Consider the following 16,780-nt stretch of genomic DNA (forward strand, 5'->3'; position numbering starts at 1 on the left):
GCCTGGCCCTGTCCTGGCTGTTACAGCCGTTTGGGGAGTGAGCCAGTAGATGGAAGATTTTTCTCTGTCTGTCTCTCCTCTATCTGCAAGTAAATATTTTTTTTTAAAAAAATAATAGTTCTGAAAAACATCTCAAACATTTTCCCCCAATTTTTTTTCTTCTTTTTTTAAAAAATTATTTATTTAGGCCAGCGCTGCGGCTGACTTGGCTAATCCTCTGCCTGTGGCACCAGCACCCCGGGTTCTAGTCCCAGTTGGGGCACCGGATTATGTCCCGGTTGCTCTTCTTCCAGTCTGCCCTCTGCTGTGGCCTGGGAAGGCAGTGGAGGATGGCCCAAGTGCTTGGGCCCTGCACCTGCATGGGAGACTAGGAGGAAGCACCTGGCTCCTGGCTTCGGATCGGCACAGCGCGCCAGCCACAACGCGCTGACCATGGCAGCCATTTACGGGGTGAACCAACAGAAAAAGGAAGACCTTTCTCTCTGTCTCTCTCTTTCTCTCACTGTTTAACTCTGCCTGTTAAAAAATTATTTATTTTATTTGAGAGGTAGAGTTACAGACAGACAGAAAGGTCTTCCATTGACTGGTTCACTCCCCAAATGGCCGTAACAGCCAGAGCTGGGCCGATTCGGAACTGAGAGCCAGGAGCTTCTTCTGGATCTTTCACATTGATGCAGGGGCCCAAGCATGGACCCAAGCCATCTTCCACTGCTTTCTCAGGCCATTAAGCAGTGAGCTGGATTGGAAGAGGAGCAGCTAGGATGTGAACCAGTGCCCATAAGATGCAGGTGCCTCAGGCAGAGGCTTAGCATACTATGCCACAAAGGTGGCCCCCAGATTTGCTTTTTTTAGTTATTTCTTGTAATTTTTTATCTTTCTTGCTTTCACAGAATCCAAAGGAAAAAATATCATTACTAGTAAATCCTGTTACTATAGAGTGATGTCTATTCCGACTAGTCAGGGTTATAATTTTGGATTATGAGTGATCCTATTGAAAATTTTATTCTGTTCTCTTGTAAGTAATATTTGATCAATGTGGCTAGAAATGTATCAACTTGATAATTATTGTTCATTATGCCAAAACTTTCTGCATCATTTTTGAGACATTTTAATAGATGTTCTGATGTAATAACTTTTCTTGTGTGTTTTCTATATCTGCGACAGTAATGAGACAGTAATGAGACTTAATGCATAAAAAGACTTGGCATATGAGATATATTTCTTAGTACTTGTCCATGGACTTGGCATTTAAATCAGGAAATGTTCTATAGCACAAAGATTACTCGATTAATAAATGAGTGACTAGTTTGCCATTGATTACATTTGAACAATGGAAGGATAAGACACCTTTTCAAAAGCTTCATTTAATCTGGTACTTATAAAATATATTGTATCTTGGACACAGAAATCCACTGTCCATGATATGCACCTTCCTTACATAACACAGCCTTTTAGGGTCTTTTGTCTATTGAATATGTAGATTCTTTGCTAAGATTTTCATTAAGTCAGGGACAGCAACATGGCACAGTGAATTAAGCTGCGGTTTAGGATGCCATGTCCCATTTTGGAGCTCTGGTTTGAGTGCAAATTGCACTTCTTCCAATCCAGCTCATTGCTAATGCTGACACACCTTGGAAAGCAGCAGATGTTGGCCCAAGAACTTGGGCCCTTCCTCCATGTGGGAGACCAGGAAGGAGTTCCTGGCATCCTGTTCTGCCTGTCCCAGCCCTGGCCATTGTGACCATTTGGGGAGTGAGCCAGTAAATGAAAGTGCGCTCTCTCCTTTCTCTCTCTGTCTCTATCTCTTGCTCTGGCTTTCAAGTAAGTAAGTAAATGAAACTTAAAAAAAATTCACAATTCATGTCATCCCAACCCAGATGGTGGTGTTGGAATCTTTTTTGATAAAACTATTTATTCAACTGGCTATGCACTAATAGCTTACTTCTTAAAACATGATACTGATATTTTGAAAATATGATACCAATATCCAGATGTTATAGCTTTTGCTTAACATAGTTGAACGGCAATATGCTGTCCCAAGTTAATTCATAATTAAACTACTAAGTCATTTCCAATTTTTTAAATTCTAGATTTGGAAAAAGAAACAGAATGAGAGTGAAATATAGTACCTTTTGGAGATTAAAATAATGCTGTGTTCCAGTCTTGGTGCTCTAAAATTTTTTTCCTTTTATAATGTTATTTACTCCTTGTAGAAAATTTAAACATCAAAGAAATGTGTGAATAAGAAAACAAGCATTGTGTCAAATATCATTCTCCGCTTTCTTATGAAAGTCCCTCTCTGTGTTTCGTAAATCACCTCCTTGATTCTACTCTACCTCAGGATGTGTAGAGAGCTTAAATGGCATTCTGTACATAATGTTTTTCATTCTGCTTTTGACATTCAAAGTATGTTATGGCTCATTTTCCACTTCAAAGATATATATATTAATATATTTAAAAGTATATCATAATATCCACTATAGTTGACCAAGTTATCTTTTTTGGACATTTAGAAATTTTCCTTTTTATAAAAAAGAAAAAAACTTTGTTCAAAAACTGGTCAAGTGTGTGTCTACAAGGAAATTGGTCAGTCAAGGAATATGCACATTTTTTTATTTTGGTACATACAGCCACATCAGAACTCAGAAATTTTCCATTCCCATGTAATATATGAGATGTCCTTAAGTTTACAAAACAAAAATTTCCCCATAAACCCCACACCCAGCTTTCCAAATGTTAACATCTTATATTAGTAGGATATATTTGTCACAATCTATAAACCACACCCCAGCTTCACCTATTATTAACATCTTATCTTAATATGTTTGTCATAATTAACCACACCCAGCTTCCCCTGTTTCTTTTTTATCCCAACTTCCTCTGTTCCTTACACCTCTCTCTCTGCTTCTAGTAATTGTTCTTACTTTTCATCAACCCTGAATGATGTCCATTTACTTTATTTCTGGCAATCTGGTGGATCACAGGTTGTATTGTTGTTTTAAATTTTTCCTTCTTTCATTATATTCATGGCTTTAAATATTAGTACTTTATGTAAACTTATGTTTCTTCATGTCTGTGGCTTTCACCCTGGCCTAAGCCTTCATCACTTCTCACTTTGTTTATTGCTATCATTTCTCTGGTTTCTGTTGTCCATCACAACCTGTTATACACGTGGCCATCAGGGCGTCTTGTTGAATGTCAGGTGAGTCATGCCAGTCTCCTGCCCAGAAACCTTCAGAGATTTTTCCATCTGTCAGAGTAAAAGACATAATTCCTGTTGCGGTCAACCTTGCCAGTCATGATTTGCTTTTCCTTCTTCATGTCTCCCTTTTCTCTGACCCCATTTCTCCATTTCTTTCTCTGTACCTCATGGCTGGCTCTAACCACACTCACTTCCATGGCATTTCCTTTCAGTGTCATCCTAATATTTGCCTTTGCTCTTTCATATCTGTCTGGTCTTCTCTCAGAGGTCACCTGTCAGATAGACTTTCTTTGAATACCTATTTAATGGCTACCCCGTTCTCTGAAAACTGGTTTTTGGACTCCCTAGCATATGTTCCTATCTGATATGGTGCAGATCTGGCCATGTGTTAATTGTTCTCTCCTTGCTGGTATAATTGCTCCATGGTAGCAGGGACTTTGTCTGTCTTGTTCGGTGACAAATCCCAGCTTCTAAACAGGACTAACATTTAGTGACAGGAAGAACACGACATAGATATGATGAATGAAATTTTAGGAAGACTGATGGAGAGTTATTTTCCACCATTTTCTAATAGAGTTCTTTTCCTTTCTTACTAATATTTGTCACCAAGAAATTTTGGTTTGCTGTTTTAAATTTATCTGTGTTATCTGAATATCTGGTTTCCTGCCATGCTTACAAAGCTTTCCCTCACTCAAAAATTATTTAAAAATTCACTCATGTTTTCTTGTAGTACATTGAGGGTTTTAAGTCTTCAGTTTTTAAAAAAGATCTGTATTTATGTGGCATTTTTCTGCAGTAAGAGGTGAGTAATAAAGCAAACTGTATTTTTTTTTAATATTTAGACCATTGCTTCACTACTGTATATTATACTTTCTGTCTTCTCTTACCAGTTTGCAATGACATATTTTCCTATATTACAATATATTTTATCTGGTGAAAGAAATCTACTTTTTCTGGTTTATTGATTTATGTGTTCTGTGCTATCATCTTAATTTCTGTGACTAATAATGCTTTTGAATACTTTTGCCTGGCCTTTACATGTTTATTCCATCCATCCTTTCTCTATGGTTTTCACAATTGAAAGGAAGCATGATAATCCCTTTCTCACCAACATTATGTGAATAGATAGTGCTTGTTCCTTGAATATTGTAATGTCTATTTAATTATGAATATATGCAAGTCAGTATGCTATGAGTAAACTGACTTACTTTTAAATTATTCCCTTTATCTTTACACCACATATATCATAAAAACTCATCAGCTGTGATTTGTTATATTGGATTAGGAGAGCATAGTCCACTTTTAGTTATTTTTTCTTTGTGTTTATGATCCTTATTATCTTGACATCCATGGTAGAATAGGATTCACTGATTGGCACCAAATGGTTTTATATGGATGTCTAAGGAAAAAGGTGAATTGAATAAGCTTTTTACGTTGTATTTTGTTTTATTGTTTTGATTTTGGTTTTTAGATCCAGCTGTGGTATTCTACTGTTTCTTATTATCAAGATATTTTTATTTGTTATGTACCATAGTGTTCAATAGTGCTTGCTGTGACTGTTTATTTTTGTCAAGTCACTGGAACTTTTTCAGACTCTGTAAAATGGGACAGTGATAATATTTAGCTCATTAGTTACTTACTGATGGAATTAAGTGGAATACTTCATGTAAAGTATAACATTTGACATAAATTAAGTACTTAATGAATGTTTTCTAAGGTTAATTTATAGCATGAGTAAATATTCTCTCGTAATTTAGGGGAAAAGCAGCACCCAGGGTAAATATTATTTGGTATTAGTAAAGTTGATTCTTTTAACTGTCTTTGTCTGTGTTGCAACTTCTGTACCAGAATAAGTCAAGCCTGGCCAGTGATAGCAGAAGACTGGTCTTTAGAGAAGTTACACTGCCAACCAGGTCTGGAAAATTTTCAGTGTGTTTTCAGATCAGCATTTTGAGATAATAGGAACAATTTCCTATGCTATTTATCAAACATTTAAGTAATGTGATAGTTTGACAACACAATGATTTTTCTCCTGTGAATGCAGAATATTTGTTATTACAGTTGTGGTAGGATGTCAGCAGAGGAAGCAAAGATATTGACTATCCACCGTTCTTTATCTTTTTTTGAAAAAAAAAAAAAAACACAGTTTCTTTTACTTGAAAGTCACAGAGAGAGACTGAGATAGAGATAGAGATCTCATATTTGCTGGTTCATTCCCTAAACACCCACAAATGGCTGGAACTGGGTCAGGTCAAAGTTAGGACTCCAGAACTCAATTTAGGCGTCCCATATGGATGACAGGAACCAAGCTACTGGAGCCATCACCCGTTGCCTCCCAGGTTGAACATTAGCAGGAACCTCAAAGCATATGTGGAGCCAGGACTCTGCCCTAGGCATCTGAAGCGATGTTTTAACCACTGCACATAATGCCACTCTTGCCCCCTTTAGCTCTTCGGCATCATGATTCTGAGTTCCAGTTATTGCAATGTTGAGCTGATTCTAATTCCTCTCTCTCACACTGTCTTTGCAGACTCACTCTGAGGAGAGACCGTTCCAATGTGAAGAATGTAAAGCTTTGTTCCGGACTCCATTTTCCTTGCAGAGACACCTGCTAATACACAACAGTAAGTCCCAGTTCAGGTAGTTGAAACAAAAAGGAATATCACACTTTGTTCTTAAAAATGCTTGACAGTGTAGGCATCCAAGAAGTATATCTAAAAGTGGTTATATAGTCTGCTTTTAAACATAAAAAATGACTGCTAATTCTGCCTTTCAACTTTTCTTGCTTTAGCTTTTCATTTTTCCACAGTAAGCTTACTCATTTTGAGGCATTTCATTCTATGTCATTTATTCCCATTATTTATGAGTTTTATTTAAAATATTAACTATAATTAAAAGGTATCTTTGAACTTTGTTTTAAAACAGATATTCTTGTTTTCTTTTAAGTGCATTGCCAAGGAAACATGTTTGACACTTTAAAACTTGAAGCTCTCTGGCATAATTTTACTCACAAACCTTTAGAGTTGGGAAGGATATCTAATTTTATGCTTTAATTTGAGAGGAATTGAAAACATTGAGACTCAGAGAAGCCCAGAGACTTCCACAGGGCATGTCAGTGCTGCTGCCTAGCATCCAGTTCTCTGACAGCTGCTTTCCAACTCACGACTCTGCCTTTAATTTCTTACTTCTTTCAGGAGGGGAATGTTTTTCTTTTAGACTAAGTTTTACATAAGCACACATGACAGTCTACCAGTTACACCGAGAGCTTCTTTCCCCTTTTATTTTATTTTTTTTAAAGATTTATTTATTTATTTGAAAGTCAGAATTACAGAGAGAAGGAGAAACAGAGAGAGTGAGAGGTCTTCCATCCACTGGTTCACTCCCCAATTGGCCGCAACAGCCAAAGCTGTGCCAATCCAAAGCCAGGAGCCAGGAGCTTCCTCCAGGTCTCCCACGTAGGTGCAGGGGCCCAAGGACTTGGGCAATCTTCCATTGCTTTCCTAAGCCATTTAGCAAAGATCTGGATCAGAAGAGGTGTAGCAGATCTTGAATCAGCGCCCGTATGGGATGCCAGCATTGCAGGTGGCCACTTTACCCGCTGCACCACAATGCCAGCCCCTTCTCCCTTTTAAGTAGAATTTATAGTCACATCACTGAAGAACATCACTTTATTGTGAAAAAGAAAATGTTATTGGCATGCTGAGTCATCAAGTGAGTTCTCTGCTCAGATGCTGAAGTAACCAGAGACTTACTACACTACTGCATCCATGTTAAAGAAGGAATTGTGTTTCATCCATTCCTTTTGAGTTGCTTAATCAGTAAAGAATTCTCTAAACACAAAGTTCTACTGCTGCTTAAAAACCTTTAATATTTCCAAAGAAAGCAGAACCATTAATCAAGCTTGACAGTTGGCTGGACAGAGCAGTATCTCACAAGAAATTGTCTCTAGTCAAGTGAAAATGTCTAAAATACAAAATAAGGAAGATATTACATTTTTAATAAGTACTGAGTGGCAATGATGAAGATGAAAGCAGTCTGCTTCCTGTAGAGGAAGATAGTGCTGTGCTCTCCTGCCATCTGCACTCACCTTACAGTCCTGGAGGCGTTGTTAGCACAACTTTCCATTTTCCTGTGGAGAGCAACCGTATTTAAGACACAGAATATGTTTTGCAACAACAGAAATTTTCATTCTATTTTGGTATTATTTACATTAGGAAAAATAGCTCTTAAGAAATTAGTGGATTTTTGAATAGGAATTTAGACATATGAACTTCCTTTATATTGTGATTTGTATGACTAAGTTTGGTCTGATGTTCAGGAGGCTTTTCTTTGGAAAGGTGAAATTTAATTTGTAATGAGAGAGAGAGAGAGAGAGAGAGAGAGAGAGAAACATCTTCCATCCACTAGGTTCGCTCCTCAGATGGCCGGAGCTGCGCATATCTGAAACCAGGAGCCAGAGCTTCCTCTGGTCTCCCCCATGGGTGCAGGGTCCCAAGCACTTGGGCCAACTTCTACTGCTTTCCCAGGCCATAGCAGAGAGCTGGCTTGAAGTGGAACAGCAGGGACTTGAACCGGTGTCCATATTGGATTCCAGCACTGCAGGCTGTGGCTTTACCCACTACGCCACAGCGCCAGACCAAGGCATATTTTTTAACAGAAGGAATCTAATACTTTTGATTTCAGCTTATTTGTTCTCATCAACTTAAGAAAAAAGATGGAAGTGATTGTATGTAGATTGTGCTAGGTATCATGTTTTTAATGTTGATCAGGATGTTAATTAGAGGCTTTGTCATGACATCTGTCCAGGAAATCAAATTTAATAATTGAGTGAGTAAATGAGTTATTGAAGGTAAAGTTAGCTATCAGTGATAGCCAGGGAGTGAAAAGGACGGGAAAATCAGGGACTGGCGATGTGGCCCAGTGAGTTAAAGCTGCCACCTGCAGTGCTGGCATCCCATATGGGTGCCAGTTCATGTTGTAGCTGCTCCACTTCCTATCCAGTTTTTGCTAATGGCCTGGGAAAAGCAGCAGAGGATGGCCCAAGTTTTTGGGCCCCAACTACCCACAAGGGAGACCCGAATGAAGCTGCTATCTCGTAGCTTCAGCCTGGTCCATGCTAGCCATTGAGGCTATCTAGGCAGTAAACCAGAAGATGGAAGTTCTTTTTCTCTTTTTTTCTCACTCGCTCTCTTGCTCTCTCTCTCTCTCTGTATAACTCTGACTTTCAAATAAATAAATTACTCATTAAGAGAAATATAGGAAAATCAAATTTGGCAAAAAAAGATAGGATAAAATAATAGATCTTATACAATGTGAAAAATTAATACTTGTGTAACTTCAGAAGATGAAAGCTTTTATTAGAAATGTATCAGCACTATATTTCAAAATGTAAAGAATAACTTGTAATAATTTTTTTGGGAAATTATTGTTTTTCTAACATACTAAGAAGCAAAAGGCAGATTGCTGGCCACATTCTAGATATTAACTTGGGAGCAAACTTTGATTAACTTAAGATAGAAAAATTTATGAAGACCTCCCATCAAAATTTAATTTTTATTTATATAAAATATAAAATCTGAAGTTAAAATAAATAAAAAATTATACAGATTTCCTTTGGGTAGTATGATGAAGATTGTTTCCTTTGTCCAACATTTTGGTTCACTTTATCTAATGAAAAATTTTAATAAGAGCAATCTCAGTTTTTTTAAACAAAGTATTTTGCAGTGCCTGAATAGATTTGCTATTATTAATAATTACCATCCTATATCAATTGATGACTTCCCATATGTTTTCACTGATTATATACTTTGTACAAATAAAATGTTTACACTTGTCTATTTATAGGTACACGCAAACACACATATAAAGACAAAGTAGATTATAAGAATAATACCTTGCAATAAAAATACACAAAAGCAAAATGTAAGCAAGGCTCTCAGAATTCACACAGCTCATGCGTGGTTTTAATGTGACTTTGTTGCAGATGTGAAATGTCAATAGTCCTCTCAGAGACTTTAATCAGAGCCATAATTCTGCTAGAAACGATGAAGGAAAAGTAGTTGTTCTTTCCATTTTTCTCTCTCCTCTCTTTTCCTCCATCTGTCTGTCTGTCCCTTACTTCTTCCACTTCTTCCCGTCTTTCAATTTGTTCTTTTTTTTTTAAGATTTATTTATTTTACTTGAAAGTCAGATTTACACAGAGAGAAGAGAGGCAGAGAGAGAGAGAGAGAGAGAGAGAGAGAGAGGTCTTCCATCTGTCGATTTACTCCCCAGATGGCCACAACGGCCGGAGCTGCGCCGATCCGAAGCCAGGAGCCAGAAGCTTCTTCTGGGTCTTCCATATAGGTCAGGGGCCCAAGGACCTGGGCCATCTTCTCCTGATTTCGTAGGCCATAGCAGAGAACTGGATCAGAAGTGGAGCAACTGGTTCTCGAACTGGCACCCATATGAGATGCCGGTGCTTCAGGCCAGGGCATTAACCCGCTGGGCCACAGCGCTGGCCCCCCGTTTCTTCAATTTGGAAAGAGGAAATAAGAGGATCTCCACATTTCTAAATTTATTCCTGGTTTGAAAGGATATTAGAAGAGATTGTTTGAAATTGAGATAGTTTCTTATTTAGTTGTAAGCATTAATTCTTTCTGTATTTTGCCTCTTAGTCCATGTGATATGTGAATCTATGCTAATATCTAATTATTCTCTGAAAAATGAAAATACTTGTGAAGACTAATTTTATTCATATAGTCTTGCACTTCGTGCATTTTTTAAGGGCCTTGTATAAAACACTGTCTTTGGATTGTGCACATTCATTACTAAAATTGTACTTAAAGCCGACCACCAAGTTAAGAGTTACGTGTTAAGAGCTACAAAGATCACATTTATATGAAAATTAAAATAGAAATGTGAGATCCCTAATCATGGTTTCTAGAGTTACTTTCCCCTCAGGCCTAGGCTGTCAAATGAGAAGGTGAACATGCTCACATGTACTCAGGGTTTCAAGCTGTAGGGTGGAAAACAGAGGTAGCCACACTGCTTTCCCCTGCCCTGGTCTGGCAGCCCCTGCAGGGTTTCTGTGAGAGCCTGTTGTCTCCCAGCAGCCCAAGGGCAGGGTCAGGAGTCTGCAGTACAGGTCCCTTGGATAGTGCTGGGGAAAAGTCCTCTCCAGAAGGAGAGTGCCTGACCACCTGCCCTCCTCAGCTTGAGCTCTTTCCCTGGAGGCACAGGACAGGGATGGATTGGAGGGGGTGGGGAAAGGCACCTTGCTTCATGCAGGCCTGTGTAACTGCAAGAGTCTGGTAACCCTTAGCCCTTGCCCTAGAAATACATGCTCTGAAAATGTTCACAGGGCGGTTAGAAGATTAGGAAATTCGACCTCTGCATTTGAGACTGAGAATGGAAGATAGTTAAATACCTTTCCCCTGGCCACACAGTGAATTAGCAAATATGGAACTGGAATTTGAGGCAACAGGTTGGTTTTTATCCTTGTGATAAGTTGTTAGAGCTGCAAAGCTGATTTTTTTTTTTTTTTTTTTTTTGGAGGAGACAGCACTAGATCTGGTGTACATGACAGAGGTCTCAGGGATCCTGCTGTTATATCTGATGTTTCTCTTATGGGGCTTTTTGTTCCTAAGGCGAGAGAACTTTCAAGTGTCCTCATTGTGACGCCACCTTTAAAAGGAAGGATACATTAAATGTGCACGTCCAGGTGGTCCATGAGAGGCATAAGAAATACAGATGCGAGCTGTGCAATAAGGCATTTGTTACGCCTTCAGTGCTTAGAAGTCATAAGAAAGTAAGTAGATGCCTTCTGCTAGTCTGAATGGATTATATATTTAACATATGTGTGCATAGATATTATTACATAATTTTATATTATTTTTTCAACCTGATCCATATGATAAATGCATGATTCATATAAGCTCTTCATAAAATGACTATTTTCTTCATTTTTCAAAATAAACATTTTTTTCCATTAAACGGAACTTCAAATTTAGATGTGGATACTCCATAACCCTTAGCTGTGCTGACACATGGATCATTCAAAGTATGCTTATCAGTTTTTAAGTATTTTTGAATTAATGTAAGTTTTTCTTTAAATAAATGTCAGGAGTACCTTAATACCTTAGTTTTTCAAAGTTAATCCAATGATTATTGGCAGGTTTTGAGACTGAACCCTTCTAGACTTGGAATGCCCCATCATCTTTGCATCTGTAAGACATATGGAAATTCCTAGCATGAAATAGGGACCTAAGTATTTGTTTAACTCAAATAAAATATTCTTGCTTATGGTATTAATGGAAATCATTCTTTTTTGCATTATGTTGATTTGATAACTACCTCAGGGAAACTGACAGTTTATTTTTTATTTGAATAAATGCATTTTAAGTATAATTTTGTGATAGCAAACATTTTTTTTGATAGCAAACATTTGAGTATTATAAAAATGCAGTTATGGGTTTTAATGTTGACTTCAGAAGTGATTATGCAGTGTGATAATTTTCTGCCAGTTAGCGTGTGGTGGTGAGTGTATGTGAATAAATGATTACTGCTTCAGTATAACTTTTATTTGAGAAACTGTCCTTAATACATCTGTGCCAAGAGGACTAACCTGTTTTTCATCTTTTGCATCTTTAATGCTCAGGAATAATCACATTGTGCTCACTTTAAACATCTCTAAATAGGATCATTTTTCAACTATCTTTTCTTGGGTTAATTTTTAATATCAATTCAGCAATTTTTTTGTTATTTTTAATAAATGAGGGAAAAGTATCATGAGTTTTCAAGAAAGAGTTCATTGTTTACAACAACATTGTTATGGCGTATACTTGCAGTGTATTGTTCATTTTTATCTTGTATATTTATCCAAGTTGTTTTTATAGTGAGCTGTTGTCATACTTCTTATCCATACTTAAAATAGTTTAGTCTTGTACTTCATTACTATATTTTCTAAACTAATTCTTTATTTACTGATTAGGTATATTTTTTAGTTAAAGGAATATTATAGTTCTTTTTAATTATATGGTATTAATATCTAAGAAACTTCTATCACTGACAAATAAGCCATGTAAGTGAATAGTGAAATACTTATATAGCAACAAAGGAAATCCTATGGATTTCATAAAGGCATTACAGATAAATTGGTAATTCCCTGTTTGGAATAATCCAGTTTTGTAATAATAGAGCTGCATAATCTCTAACCAACCTTATACTAATCAAGAAACAATTGCCATATTTTGCCCCTTCTGTCAGAAAACGAGAAGATAGACCTATGTTAAAATTGTAGGCCTTTTACTTTACACTGGACAATAATGTGCATAGGGGAGTAAACACTGTGACTGAGGTATAAAGGAGTGTGATAACTCAAAACTTTAAGTGAAGACGCAAAAGGAAGTGCCTGCCAAATGAAGAATCAGGGGAATCCCTGTTGGATGCAAGGTTGTAGAATTTCATAGCAATTGATGAGACTGTTTTCAAACCTGATGTAAATCTTTCCTAGAGAAAACAATACTTATGGTCTCCAAGGTGGATTAAGGTATCTAGTTTGTAGCTTTTTAAAAAATTATAAATACTATAGTATAGCACCAAATTTAGATTATACTATAACTATGTAAATTTACAAATTAAGGGTCAATAAGACTCTGAAACCAGTTATATCAAAGTTAGCAATGTAATATGGAAGACGGAAGTTTCTTCTCTGTTAGTGGTTCTCTGATGTTGTTATGTGTTAGGTAATTGCCCTACCCCTTTTCTCCATCTCAGCCAGTTTCCCCTTCTGAGAACATGTCATCAAAAAATTTAATAATCCATCCTATTCTTTTTCCATTATGATTCAAATAATAGTTACTTGTCAGTAATGTATATTAGAACAAGTAAACACAGGAACTGGGAGTTCAGCTTTGTAATGTATTACAGGTGCCACACTTTCTGCTGTTATTCATTTTGGGGTTCTCATTGAAAAAAATTCAAAAAGCAAAATCATAGATAATATGCAGACACCTGAAGGAATTGCCACCTCCTTCTCCCTTTTTTTCTATCTGATCTTGAGAAACAGTTGTGTTTGAGAAATCTGTGACCCCTTATTTATTGGAGCGATCTCTTTTGATGTTGGTAGAAAAACTGGTCTCCCTATGGGAGTGTGAGGCCAGTTTAAAACACACACACACTCTCTCTCCTTTTTGTTTTTGTTTTTGGAGGGGTCACTGTTTTTTTCTTTGAACTCTCAGACATTCAGTGAAACTCATTTTTGATGATACTCACCTTTTCTGGTGTGATTGTTAATACCTAGATGCATGGTATGTTGAGGGCCAAAATGCTCTTTCAAATTGACTGCTCAATTAACACCTGCTGCTTTTAAGGATCACCTCAGATCTATATTCCTTGTTGCTTTGCAGTAAAATCAGTCCAGACAAGCATAACGCAAGTAACAGATGACTTTATTGAGATTAATTCTGTCTTCAAGAGTTAAATACACACAAAGAATGTGAAAAATGCTTCAAAGGAAGTGTTTCTTGGCAGCAGTCAAGGGCAGCTGTAGCCCCAGTTTGATTATGTGGTTTTGCTAACATACACTGGTTTTGTATAACTTAATCATTTTTAGATGGGAGCTCCATGAAGGCTTAAAAAATAAACTGCAGAATTGTTTTCAAATTAACACTAATGCACGATTCTAAGAGTTTTTGGGAACCAGTGGGAGTATCGGTGATAAATTGTTTAAAATCTCATTGTGATATTAAATCATTTTAATGAAACATAATCCTGGAAAATAAGGATTTACTGTTGTCAGAGGCACTTAATCATCTTTACCGAATTCTATGTGTTTATCCTCAGTCTTTTTTTATTCCTTTCCATTTAGACACATACAGGAGAAAAGGAAAAAGTCTGCCCATATTGTGGCCAGAAATTTGCCAGCAGCGGGACGCTGAGAGTTCATATCCGGAGCCACACAGGTATGGAGACTGGGACTAGAGATGAAAGCGGCAGAGGAAATCACGTTTTTTCCAACACAGGGACCACCAGGCTATTACAAAGTCTCCCGCAAGTTAGGACTGAATCTTGGCTTTCTCCCCCTCCCTTAAAGTATTGTAAAATCCAGTTCCGTACTCTAGAGGAATTTTGAATGAGTGTATTTTTCCAGACTAAGGAAAATATCTAAAGTAGCAGTCATGTCTTTATTGTTGGGTTGTGATGTAGCGCTGGCTTGCCTTCTATACAATTCTGATGGATGGGGAAAACAGTTTCACCTTCTGTCGGAGCTGCTGGCCTCCTCATGCAGTCCTTCCTAAGCCTCTGATCACGTGAGGCCTTTTGAACTTCAGAGTCCGTAGAATGTGACTTGAATGCTTCAGAATTTTGTTAGACACAGGAGTCATATAGATTATATCTGTTAGACCGCAGATGACTTCCTAAAGGCCCCTATTCTTTTCTTACTACTTTCTGTGCAATTTATCCAATGAAAGAGGGTTCATGAACAACTAAATATTTTTGGAATAAACTTGTCTGGATTTTATCTATCATATAGATAAGTAGTTGAAGAGCCTTGGAAGAATATTCTTGATTTTGATAGCCAGGTGATTTTTACATCAGTCTGAAATGTTTTTTTCACACTTGCCAGACTATCATTATATTGAAAAGTATGTAATTTAATCACTAGAGCTGAAACTGACTAGTCAAGGACTGTTGTATTTGACTTTATTTATCATAGTATCCCCAGCACTTACAGTATCTGCTGTAATAACTGTGTTGTGAATGAAGAAATGTTGGAAGTTAGTTTAAGTAGGTCAGAGAATCAGTACAGTTAGTGGAGGAAGGACAAGAGTCAAGGATAATTTCATGTTTTGGATTTTTTCTGGTTAAAGCTAAAAAAGACATTCAGCCAATTTAGTATTTCTTGTCTTAAAATAGCCAAATACTTTGAAGTGAAACACATAATCAACAGCAGATCAAGCATTACACAGGATGGCTGTGGAAAAAGGAAAGGAAAGTCGTGTTTAGAAGTTATCGAGAGAAAGAGAGGTTTCAGGCTTTCTGTTGTGGAAGTAGAGATCAGCAAAATGAACAGTGCAGAGCAGCAGAAGGAAGTGAGCAGCCGAGAGTCATCTTGGAGACATTGCCCATGGCCATGAGCACCATGTACTCACTACAGGGAAGCAGTGAGTAATTAGTGAAGAGGAGGCAGAGCTCTTTAGTCTGGGAACAGCTTGTGCCATCTGCTCCTGGTGTTTGAGGTCTTTTGATGCCCCTTTCTTACATGTCTTTGGGGATGGGTGGAGTTGGGATGAGGTGAAAGCAAGAGTAAAATCAACAGCCTTCCATTCTGTATCAGTAAAATTCTCAGAAGATGTCTTTATGCTACACCTACAGTATAACTCAGAGTTTTCGGCTTGGAATGTAATTGGTGCACGAGAAGAGAGCAAGGAAGGCAATAGGAAAAGTATTTTATCTGCATATCAAGTAATAGGTTTATGGTAATGCTGTGAATTGCCATGATGTAACTGAATTATATTTGGTCTAGTGTGTCTTTATTTTATTGTGAGTAAATTTAGATAAAATTTATCTTTACATCACACAAATAACATGAGTTATTTATTTTTTAATCATTCTTTTATTTTACTAAGATGAAGAGAACAGATTTTATTTCATTTTGTAGGTACAATTCTAAGAATATAAGCATACTTTCCTCCCTTCCTTTCTCCCACCCTCAATCCCCGTTCTTCCTTCCTTTCTTTTTTTTTTAAGTTTTTACAAAAACATAATTTTACTCCACGAGTAGAAAGTAGAAAGACCCAGTTCCACAGAAATATAAACAATGGTTAAAAACAACAATCAGATCAAAAGATATTAATTTCATTTCTATACTTTTTTTTTGAATTCTGCCTTAAGTCTCACATATCAGAGAAGGCATATGATATTTGTATTTTTGGGACTGGCTTTCTTCACTAAGCATAATGGTCTCCAGTTAAAGTCAGAATGCATTAAAGCATAGGTTCCAACATAAAAATTAACTAATCAAGTAAAATACTTGATTATTGGAAATAATTGCATCCTTGAGAATTCTGTGTGCTTACATTTTATTTTACTCTTGGGAAGGACAAGCACTGGAGAAGAATAAAGCAATTAAACTAGTAATTACTTCCAAAGTTTTAGTTACTGTTATCCTCTATAAAGTTGCAATAAAGAGCTCTAAAAATTCTCTTGGATAAAAATATTAAAGATATATTTTTTATTGTTGTCCTATATTATGTTCCTTATCATATATACTCTAAAAATATTGTAAAATCCAAATCATTCTGTATATGATTTGGTTATTTATTGTACATGCAAATCTATACCATATGTATAGATTATGGCCTATTAAATAAGATTTCTACCCAAGAGAACTGACCATCGACGTGTAAACAGTTCAGCTAAGATGCAGAAAAGCAAAACATAGATATATACAGAGAGAGGATGTTTGCATTGGTATATAGCTTTTGCTGGCATTCTATTTACTTTGTCCTACCTCCCAAATAATGTGCCTCTCTTTGCACTCCCAAGCTACAACCTGGCTCAGAGTTCTTTAAATTCAATTTTTCTCTTCCTGTA

The 16,780-nt window shown here is 36.8% G+C and overlaps 1 protein-coding gene across 1 annotated transcript in view; it reads left to right on the forward strand.

Annotated features, from left to right (window-relative positions):
* Positions 1-16,780, forward strand: part of PRDM5 (PR/SET domain 5) — a 256,431-nt gene that overhangs the window by 164,199 nt on the left and 75,452 nt on the right. The window contains 3 exon segments of the mRNA XM_070047669.1: positions 5,733-5,826; positions 10,831-10,991; positions 14,052-14,145. Coding sequence (XP_069903770.1) covers positions 5,733-5,826; positions 10,831-10,991; positions 14,052-14,145 — 349 coding nt within the window.

The sequence above is a fragment of the Oryctolagus cuniculus genome, chromosome 8 (assembly GCF_964237555.1).
Source record: "Oryctolagus cuniculus chromosome 8, mOryCun1.1, whole genome shotgun sequence".
NCBI classification, from domain to species: Eukaryota; Metazoa; Chordata; class Mammalia; order Lagomorpha; family Leporidae; genus Oryctolagus; species Oryctolagus cuniculus.